The 11,156-nt window shown below is 49.6% G+C and overlaps 1 protein-coding gene across 1 annotated transcript in view; it reads left to right on the top strand.

Moving 5' to 3' along the window:
* Positions 1–203: 203 nt before the first annotated feature.
* Positions 204–11,156, top strand: part of LOC118606686 — a 402,280-nt gene continuing 391,327 nt past the window's right edge. The window contains exon 1 of the mRNA XM_036225879.1: positions 204–554. Within this exon, the coding sequence (XP_036081772.1) occupies positions 339–554 (216 nt within the window). The 5' untranslated portion in view covers positions 204–338. The remainder of the gene's footprint in view (positions 555–11,156) is intronic.

Below are 11,156 nucleotides of genomic sequence, written 5' to 3'. Positions count from 1 at the left end.
TCTCCTCCCATCCTTGAGGAAGGAGACTAGCGGATGCGACCTGGAGGTACAGGCTTTGTCAGAGGGGACCTGGCCCCAGGGCAGTGGAGAGCCAGCGGTCTGTCCCGGCAGGTGAGACCCGCACAGGCTTCTTCCACGCGTGCCCGCGGTGCGCGCAAACAGCCAGGAGGGGGCGGCAGAGAGACAGGAGTGGTCCACCGAGGAGCCCTGCTCCGAGCCTCGCGGCGCGAACCCACTGAGGCCGCGCTCAGAAGCCCATCTCCCACCGACAAGCCACTGGGATCGGGAGGCTGCTGGGTCCTTCCTCTTCCTCAAGTGCAAGCAGAGCCCCCGGAGTCATGGCCAGCCCTTCCGGCAGCCCCGAAGACACGGGCAAGCTCAGAGGCAGGGATGGCCGGCAGAGGCGGGAGGAGGAGGAGGAGGATGCCCCTCCGGAGGAGAAGAGGTTGAGACTGGGGCTGGAAGGAGGAAGCGCAGCTCAGGAGGAGGGAGAAGACGCACCACGTCTGGGCAGGGAAGAGACGGGCACCCAGACAGGTGGCGAAGGCAGAGGTGTAAGTAAGCAGGGGCGCAGGATGGTCGCGGCTGGGGGGTGGGCAGGGATGCTCCCCATCTGTCCGCCGTCAGCTCCAACTTGATAACTGGGCAGCAACTCCTGCGGGCGGGTGCGTTGTGACAGCTTCTGGGGATCTCCCGAGAAACTAGATGCTCCGTTGTTAGTGGCAACTCCCTTCTTGTTTGTGTAGCATGGACTTGCTGATTTTCCCTGAGTTGCCGCTGGCTGGGAGACCCCTGGGCTCTGCTGTTGGTTGAAAAGAGGAGGAGGGAACTCTGTGTCCTGGGGGGCCCCAGAAGGGGATGGAGGTGGGGGTTGCTCTCAACAGCCCTCACCCTGGACCTCCATCCTGAACAGGACTGTTTTAGGCGTTTCTCTGGTACTTTGCGGTTTGTGTGTGCCTCTCACCTGGTAAGGGTTTTGGGTGAGAAGTACCTGGGCACAGGTTCTGCCAAACATTGCCCTGTCCCTGTGTAGGTTGGCAGCAGCACACCAAGCCCTGTGTCTTTCCCACATCTTTCTGTCATTGTTCCTTTTCTGGTTGGGCAGTGAGAGTTGAGAGAGAAGGCAGGTGGCTTCCACCCGAAGTCACTCTCCTTCCCTTCAGAGAGGGACAGAGGCAAAGTTCTGTGCAAACCCTTTGGTGCCACCAGGCTCTGGTGTCTGCTGGATGAGGGTATGTGTGAGGGTGATTTGTTGTGTATGTGTGTGGGTGCCCGAGTCACTAGGTGTGTGTGGGATGGAGCTTCGTGGCCAGCTTGACCCCCGCTCCCGCTCACCATGGCCTCGCTTTCTGCCTCCTCTCCTGAATCTTCCAGTTGTGACCTGGCTGACCTTACATTTGGGGAGCAAAAGTGTCTGGAGGACAGATGAGGGTTGGCTGAACAGCTGTCCCCATGTCTAGAGCTGCCACCTTGAGTTTTTAATGGATAATGGGGTTGACCTTTTTGTTTCTTCCAAATGTTTTTATTCTTGACTGTTTGCTTGGCTGAGCCTGTCTTAAAAATTTGATTAGTGGCTGGTGAGCCCCATGAGGGAGCATTCCCCTTCTTTCTCCCAAATCTATGCAGGCAGCAGTGGCCTGCCTCATTTGGTAGGCTGCATCAAAGCCCAGCTGACCCGCTATGCCTCCCTGTGGCTGTCATTGTGTTCAGATCCTGGGCCACCTGGATGCCGAAATCAGGTGAACTTCTCTCTGAGATCCCAGGGGAAGGGTAGTACTTATGGAAGGGTTCCTAGGACACATCATGGAAAGGCTGAGAAGGGAGTAGTGTCACAGTGTGGTGAGAGGAGAGGTCCTCAGTCTGAGACAATTATGGAGATGGTGCAAATGCTGTGAAACTTTACTGTTAGAAACCCCATCCTCTTCCTGTCACCTCCTTCTTTTACATGGAACTTTGCCAAAGACCAGGATACCAGAATGGGGTGAAGTGACCAAGTGCAGTGGCTTGCTTAGGGATGTGAGTTTGGACCCAGATTACTGGGTTTGAATCCTAGTTCTGGTCCTTTTTAGCTAGGTGACCTGCCCCAAGTTAATTAACCTCTCTGAGCTTTAGTGTCCTCATTGGAGAAATGGATTTGTCATCAGGCCCCATTTCCTAGGGTTATTAATCCCGAGATTAAGTAAAGGTTATCCATAGGAAGCAACTTTGCATTGCCCCTGGCACATAGCATGTGCTCAGTAAATGTGGTTTAGTACTGAAATTCACTCCATGCAGCTTGCTTGCTTGCTTGCTGCCATGTTTGGTTCTTGGGTGCATGACAAGAGATAAAGATCTTAGGGCAAGATCTCCATGTTAAATGCTTTCTGGAGGTTAAAAGAATTATGTGTAGATGATGAAATTTTTAAAAGGCAGAAACCCCATCGAACTTTTTGGCTGAAAAGGGAAATTGGGGTTTAATGTTTTGAAGGATTGTATAGTAACTGGACAGAAACTGTCTTTGTTTCCTGAGTCTGAACATTATTTTCTTTGTTGAGGGCACCTGGATCTTCTGAGGGCAGTGGCATCTTATAGACATGGTGTCTTGCTTTCCAAAATTTAAAGGTTGGCCACAGCCTGGGCTGCCCGTCAGACAAATTTCTCCCCCTTTTCAGTTTCTATAGGAATATTCCCTTTAAAGAACCAGGAAGCCGTTTCAGACTGGTGCCAGGAGCAGCAGCTATGTCTTTGAGCAGAGCCTGTTTTCTTCATTCACAGACCACGTCCGAATGGACCAAGAAGAACAGCATACTTCTTCATGGGATTTTGTCTGTGTAGACCATTATCTTGGTGGAAATGTCAAAAACATCCTTGTTCTTTAATAGCTGCTTATTTTTAGATGCAGATCATTTTGGGCTCTGCAGAAGCTGCGTGGGCATCACCTCCCTGTCCATGTTGTATCCAGATGTTTTTAAGGATAAAATATCCTTTCCCATCACTGGGTCAGGTGCTCTGGGTATGGTGGTTTTCATGTGACTGGTTGTCCCTCAGAGTGGCTCCTGGGCTCATCTTTTGTCTTTAAGGAAGGGGGTTGCTTCATCTGGTGGTTGCTAAGGGGATGTTTTTAGGAGGTCACCAGGAGCTTCATGAGCCCTCTTTATGTCCAAGTGCTGCCGGAGGTGTGTTTCTAGTGAGGGCTGACCCCTCACCAGGTATCAGAAGTTTCAGAGACTTAATCTACCCCCTCCAGGATCAGTGCTGTTGAGAAGATATTAAAACACTGGTCCTCTCAGAGCCTTTGTTCATTCCTTCTACTCACAGCTCTTCCTGGAGAGAGAGAAAAGTCTCTTCTAGGTAATTGCTTATCACTTTCAGCCACTGCTCAGCTTTTCCCAAGATCAGGCAGCTTGGCATATGTTTCTGGGTTGTGTTGGGCAGAACTGAGTTTTCAAGGGTAGTAATTCATCAGAATCCCTGAAGTCCTGGATAAACTCTTTTCTCAAGAGTCCCTGGGGTTGAGAACAGAGTGGAAGTTTATCATCAGCATGGGGGCTCCCTGGAGGGGTGGATCCAGGATGCAGGTATTTCATTTCTTACTGGTAACAGTCTTACCTGGGTGTTTCTGCTTTGGCACTGTTTACATTTGGGGCCAGATCGTTCTCTGGTGGAGGCTGCCCTGTGCACTGTAGGATGCTTAGAAGCATCCCTAGCCTCTACCCGCTGGATGCCAGTAGCACTGCCCCTCCCCTCAACCCCATTGTGACAACCAAAAATACCCCCAGATGCTGTGCAATGGCTGGGGCTATGGGAAGGGGCTGGTGAAATTGCCTGTGCTGAGAGCCACTGGTCTACACCTGCAAAAATGTTTTAGAGCTTGGGTGTTGAGTTTTGGTCCCTGCTGTACTACTTATGAGTTACGTGGCCTTGGGAAATTTACACAATCTCCGTAGGCCTCAGTTTCTTCATCTGTACAATTGAGATTATGAAATACAATCTCAATGTAAGATTATGTGGGCATTCAATAAAATAACAAGATAATAAATGGAAAATGCTTGTAGCATTTAGACATAGAAAAAGCTCAAAACAAATAGTCAATTCTGTTTTTAATTTTTTGAGTAAATCAGACTTCTTCCTTCACCCCCTTATCAATTGGTGAAGTGCAAGGGGGAATATCATCCATCTAAACCTCAGATTGGATTTGGTAGCATCTTGGCTCTCTGTATGAAACTCACTGGTTTCCCCCCAATTTCCCCCTTGGTTCTTGGGTCCAGGACTTCAGGAGGCAGGGGTGTGGGTAGGCGGAGCAGATGGTGTTCCAGGTTTACTCCCATGCTGGAGAATTCCAAAGCCACTTCGACAAGACAGGGCATTTGGACCAACATCTGGGTTTCAGGATTCCTGTTTGAGCACAGCTGGACTCCACAGGGCTGAAGCTCTCTCTGCTGAGATACAGATATTTCCCTGGCAACGATCTCTTAAGCTGACATGAAGACATGGCCGCCCACCGGTATGTGGTGTGTCTGCCTCAGCTCTCCCTCTATAATTTGTGAGGCTAGCTTCTGAGGAATTTAGTGCATGAGTGGAGACATTTGGGGGTTTCCTCATCCTCCATGGGCCAAAAGTGGGATGCAGGTTGGTGGAGGGGTCCTCGGAGGAGGAAGAAGGCATGGAGAGCATTCCTTTCAGCTGGAACAGAGAGGCATGGACCTCATACTGGTTGGGCAGCCTCCTCCAGAGAGGTGGGCGCCTCTGTTCCAGCAGCAGTTTTGGAGTGTGAGCTGTGTTACCCTTGGCTTTGATTATTTCAGAAATATTTAACACCAGTGCTGGCCATATCAATTGGGCATATCAGTTGGAAAGACTTGACCTGTAAGCCAATGTCCTCCTAATTTTAAAATTTTCAGTAAGATGGTCATCGTCCCTTTATGTCATCTGGAACATGACTTGGTGCTCGAAGAGCAGGAGGGAGACCAATTTGGGGACTGGGACCGGGGTTTCTGCCAGGGATGCTTGTAGCTTGGACAGTGGTGGCAGTGGCAGTGGAGGAGTTGCGTGCCTGAACCGAGGAAAGCTTATGAGATACGTTCCAAAGGACTTTTCAGTATTGAGAATGAGAAAGAGGCAGGGTGAAGTTGACCTCCAAAATGGCAAGGAAGACCACAAATTTGATTTTTGACTCTGGCTGAAGTTGCCCTGAGACCCGGGTGGCCATGTCTAACAGGATAGATGGGTCCGGGGCTGGAGATTCAGAGTTAAGAGTTATCGATGTAGATGTAGTTGATGCCATGGGAACCCGAGATTGACCGGGGAGAGAGCGGAGTGGCAAGAGAAGGGGCTTTGGTATGAGCTTAGGGAAATCTTAATGAGAGGAGAGGAATCCATGAGAAGGGTCAGATGAGCAGGCAGAGGACATGTGGCTCCACAGGCAGGAGAGGCAGAAGGACAGGGCCAGTTGTATGGAAGAGAGCCGCTCTTTGGATTTAACATATCATGCTCATCAGCTGTTTCTGGGACCTTAATGGAAGCTGGTTGTGGGGGGCACAAAGATTCAGCTTGAATCTGGATACTCCAGCATCCAGCCAGGGTGTACACAGTGAGACTCAGGATGCTCATGATCTTGACTTTTTTTTTGCAAAACTATGGTTTGTGTATGTGACTCCAGAGCCTCTGTCCTACTCACAGTGGTTGGCTGTCACTTTTTCACATCACTGTGGAAAATGACCCAGCTTTGGTGGAGAGCCCTGCCCTGGCTGTGTTCCTTCCGACAAGATGGTGCCATTGAGAGACCCTCACCTCTCTATGCTGAGGGCCATTTGCCTTTCTCATTCCTTCTCCAAGTATCTGAGCAGCTCCTATGTGCCAGATGCTAGGCTAGATATTGGTCTATAAGGTGGATCAGTCCTTGTTCTCCTGGCAACCCTGTCCTTATAGAGGAGATGGTCTCTGGTCCTTGAGCCAAAGCCAGTCCCCTGCCTGGGTTTGATAATACAATTTTATTGGTATACAGCCTCACCCATTCAGGTGTGTATTGTCTGTGGCTGCTTTCCTGCTACAATAGGACATTTGAGTAATTGGGACAGAGACAGTTTGACCCACAAAGCTGAAAATCTTTACCCTGAGAGCCTCAGGTTGAGGGGCTTTGTACCCACTATGATGTCCCATGGGGGCATGAATACATCTGCCCTTGAAATACACATAGTTCCAGCAATTGCTCAGTTAGCAGGACTCAAGAGGAGAGGGTGACAGGTCCCCTACTCTCAACTTTGCAGGTCTTTGGCATCAGGGGCAGAACTGGAGTTCTGAGTGTTTTTTTCTCACCCCTGTGGCTGGGCACCAGGCAAATGCCACCCAATTTTTGGATAAGTGAGAGAAAAGAGGGAAGGAATAGAGACTTGTTGGCCCTTTCCTAAGCATTTCCCTACGACATGTTCCCAGCAAGTGTGTGGGGCCCCACTTTGCATAGCTGCCACAGTCCAGCCACATCACATTTCTAGGTACTGCGACTCTGGGGTACTGAATCACCAAGAAGAAAGAGAAGAGAAATGGTTTTTGCAAGCACAAGATCTTGGGTTATTGAAATTAACATTTCCCCCTGAAGTTTTATAATGTCTGGGCATGCATATTTAAGCATCTGCCTCAAAAGCTCTCGCTAATAAGCAGATGGCGCATCTAATTTCCTTTTTTGTTCTCTGAGCAACACACAGGCTTCCTGCACAGCCATCCTTGCAGGCAACTGCACGTGGAGGTGGCGAGACTTCTGACCATCAGCACAGATCCCTGAGAGGCTGATGAGAGCCCTGTATCCGCGGGGCTGTTCCTTGGAGGAGCTGGCCTGTTCCCTTCTTTTCAGCCCCAGCAGGAAGTTGTCAGGTTCCTCCTTTGCTTCTCCAAAGAGTCTTGGCTGCATTTGACCCCTTGGACCTCATCAGTTGGGAAGCAGGAGTCACAGGCTGGTTGGGGCCTGAGAGTGCAGTCCTGGAGGGGGGAAGGGGCCTGGGAAAAGCTACTGGGGAGGAGGTTCCAAAGGGAAGATAGAGGCAAAGAGGAAGAGAGGAGAGCTGGCACGCAGAGCCAGGACCTTGAAGGCATAAAGGAGAAAGCTGGGATTTCTCAGAACAGAGGTGGACAGACACCTTTATCAGGATCCAGGTGTGGCTGGGCTTCATGAATTTTGCTGATTTTCCTTCTCCCTGGCTCCTCTTGCAGTGTCTCCTAGTGTCATAGAAACGGGCACACCAGGGGGTGGGAGGGGGCTGTCTGTGCAGCTCCTTTCCAATGGTCTTTGGGGAATGCAGGGGCCACCCCTCCAGTGTCCTGGGCTCTGGGCACCCTCCTGTCCAGTCCCTTCATATCTGACTGTGCTCAGACCTGCCTTGCCTCTCAGACCTCTGTCCTGAGGACACCTGGCTAGGGCTTGGGTCTTCGCTGTGGGGTGTGTGTCTTGCCTGTCTGGATAAGGAAATCTCTGTCACCTGACAACCTGTTGGCTTAAGTTGGAAGGCGTGTGGTGATTGGGAAGGGAGAACTATGGCCCTCTTTGTCTTCCTCTTTGATTACGTGTTCTGTGTTATCCTGATGGCATTGTGACCCTGGCCTCTAGAAGTTGTGCTGGATGGAAGAGTCTGAGCATCACTCTTTTTGGCTTTTGTTCTGCTTATTAGCAATACAAATTATTATTCACTCATTGTAAAGAACATAAGCAATGCCATAGATATGAAACAAAAAGTTAAACTCCTCCTTTATCTGGCTCTCTTTAATCTTGCTTTTTAGAGGTAACACCAGGGAAGGTTGTGGTATATCTTTCCATACCTTTCTCTATATGTATGCAAGTATGTTTATTTGCACATAAATAGTTTAACTTTAATCTTTTAAAAATAAAAATATGATGATGCTACATTTGTTGTTTGGAAAAGTCCCCTTTTCACTCAGTGATGTATGTTTGCCATCATCTCATGCTGGAACCTGGCTCCACCTTCCTCTTAGGCTGTGTGGCTGCACTGTGCTTAGCCAGCTTTACACTGATAGGTCTTTGAATGGTTTCTGCATTTTTCCTATTGCAAATGGCGTGGTGATGCATATCCCGGCACTCCTCACTTGATGCTCTGTGCCTGTGTTTCTGTAAGATGTTCCTAGCAGCAGGAGAGCCAGGTCAGAGGGTGGTCTATGCTGAATGCACATGCTGGTTAAATATCTCCTTGTCTCCCAGCTCTCCGAGGCTCTACGTGGTACCATCTTCCGCAGGGGCTGTCTTTCTAAAGGACACCAGGATGTCATTGCCCACCTCACTTTCACTTAGGTTAGTATACACCCTGGTGTCCTGGAGTTCACCTATCCCCACCAGTTCCTTCTGGCAGGACTCTGGCTTCTGATCCTGGCAGGTGGTCTCACCCTGGAGGGAAAGTTCACTTTCCCAAACATTCTTCATGAGATTACTGCAAATTCCAAGGTCAGCATTTGCTTCCTTTAGGCCTTGCCACTTTCTACTCGTGTGTGCTTGAGCAAGTCGTTTCAGCTCTCTGTATATGATGATGATGATGATGATGATAGCTGCTTCCTAGGCTTACTGGGAGGATTCAGTTAAATCACCGCCATTTCCACATGCCTGGCTTGTGCTCATTCAGCAAGAACTAGGTTTTGGTATCATCTCATGGTCATTGTTGAGCTTTTGGCATGCTGGGCTGTAGCTTTACCAAGGGCTATGTCTTTGGTACTGAGCCCAGTGCCAGGCCCTTAGTAGCTGCTCAATAAATACTCAGCAAGTGAGTGAATGGCAGGGATGGAGATTGGGGCCAAGGCTGTGGGAGCAGATGAAAGGAAACGGTGCTGCCAATAGGTCCTTAGATGATAGGCTCCAAGATGAACCTCCAGCCTTAGATCTCCCTGCCCCTTGCCTGTACTTGCCAAGGCCCTCAGGGCTCTGCTGTGTTTTCCAGGCTAGAGGCTAGAAGCTGGGCCTGGGTAGTTGCTGGCCATTGTCCTGATATATCAAGGACAATGCAATATTTGGGACATACTTACACTAAAAATGATTTGCCATTTATCTAAAATTCAAGTTTAACTGGCATCCTGTCTTTTTACTTGCTGTATCTGTTAACCTGTGTGAGGGTTGTCTGTGTGTATTGGTGTCTGCACACAAGGGATTCTCTAAATGTCCGTAGGTGTTAGGACGGGGATGGATTGAGAAGACCATCCTGGCTGCTTTTGTGGCCCAGAGGCTATGGGGTTGGATGCTCCAGCTCTGTGCCTGGGCAGTGCTCATCAGCACCTGCCTCTCCCCTGCACTGCCATTAGTTTCTCTCCCATCTTTCTCCAAACACAGAGGCAAGAGCTGCCCCATCTGCCCTTGTTTGGAGCCTGGCTGCCCAGCCAGACGAGATGCAAGCAGTGCGCAGATGGCTGCAAAGCTTCCTGGGCTCCCTCTGCAAGGAGCCTGCAGATGAAATGGAAGCCCTTGTCCTCACTGCCTCCCCCTTTCAGAAAACCTGGGCCAACAGCCACCGTGTTGCTGCTTTAGACGCTTCTTCCTCCTGGAGATTAAATCAACCCGTGTTTTGCCAAACAAATGAAGCCCTTCATTTCCACCATAAACTTGTTCATGAGCGCGGGTTGATTGATCCACCAGTGTGCCTGATTCATCAGTTCTCACTGGGGAGGGTGAGAGGCTCTCCTCCCAGGCACTGGTGAAGAGTTGTTTAATTTCCATCTGAAAAACCCCAAGTTGAAACTAACCACAGGCTCTTGATATTTGGTTATGACTTAAGTCATCCAGGGCACTGCTCTCAGTATCACAAGCTCAGGGCTACATTTGAGTCCAGCAGGCTGGGGGCCTGTCTGAAAGGACATTAGACTTGGCTTCTGAGTCCTTGGCAGCCCTTCATGGGAAATACTACCAAGGAACCTTGTCCTGTGTTGTCAGAAGAAATGACTGTTTAGTCATTTACTGACTTCCTTACAGACAGGGTCTCAGTTTCCTTGCAAATCCTCTGTGTTGCGTCATCTGAGATTTGCAGGGTTGGTAGAAGTTGGCATCTCGCTTGGAGGTCCCAGATAGGGGTGGCAGAGGAACCAGGACCTTGCAAGTTGGGTCTTGGTCCCTATTGACAGAGTTGAGTGACCCCTTCTCCTTGTTCCTTCTGCTGGAAGTTCACCAGATCTGAGAGTGGCTAGTTGGGCTCGGGGGCTGGCAATGACGGTGGCCTTCACTGGTCATCACACTCCCCGTGTGGCACCTGGCAAGCCTGTGCCTTAGTTTCCTGTCTGGGGAGACAGGAATGCCAAGCTGCTCTCCCAGGACTGATAGGAGGATAAGATTAGATGGCAAATGAGGGGCCTTTGAAAATGAAAACATTCTATTTGAATGCAAGGTGTTCTGTGACTGTGATATTTTCTGTCCTGTGAAATCATCATTGACCCTGAAGCTGTCTACTCAAAAAAAACCGAACAGAAGTGACCTTTCCTTCATATCTCCACTGGGGGAGGGAATTTGTTGATTGCTGTCATTTTGCCCGCTGGGAAAACTAAGGAAGGTGCCAGGGCCAGGACCCAGGACTCCTGACTCTCTGACTGTGTGGGGTCTTAAACGGTGGAACCGCCCTGCGTTCTTTCCACAAGGCTGCTCTGTAAGAAACAGCCCTCACCTACTATTCACAGAAGGACCTTCAGCAGTATCTGAAAACAAAAGCAGATGTTGGATAGATTCAGTCATTTCTACACCTGGGTGGCTCCAGGGTTGAAGCAAATGGAAACACTTTTGGAGTCACAGATTTGGGTTTGAACCCCAGATTTTTAGTTACAAGCTTCAAGAACTCAGGCAGATTGTTTAACATCTCTGGGCGCTGGTGTCACTGGAAAACAGGACATATTATACTATAATTTATAGGGGGGACTTCCATGTGGCTCCTTTGGGAGGAGGAGTGACCAGTATCCCAGGTGCCTGCCTCTGTTACGAACAAAGTCCATGGTCATTCCCACATGTGCTTGTCTTGCGGGGTTATTTTAAGTCTTGAGGATCATGCAGGATGTTGACATGGTGTCTAGCACAGAGTCAACATTATGGGTTGATTTTAGTGCCTTCTTTGGTGTTTTCCATACCCTTAGGGGTATGTATTTTCCCAACCCTTAGGGGTATCAGAATCATATGGGGGAGGGTGTTTATTAAATGCACCAATTTGTGAGGCTTG

Source organism: Rousettus aegyptiacus, unplaced genomic scaffold (assembly GCF_014176215.1).
Source record: "Rousettus aegyptiacus isolate mRouAeg1 unplaced genomic scaffold, mRouAeg1.p scaffold_m13_p_8, whole genome shotgun sequence".
NCBI classification, from domain to species: Eukaryota; Metazoa; Chordata; class Mammalia; order Chiroptera; family Pteropodidae; genus Rousettus; species Rousettus aegyptiacus.
This window is presented reverse-complemented; position numbering and strand designations above follow the sequence as displayed.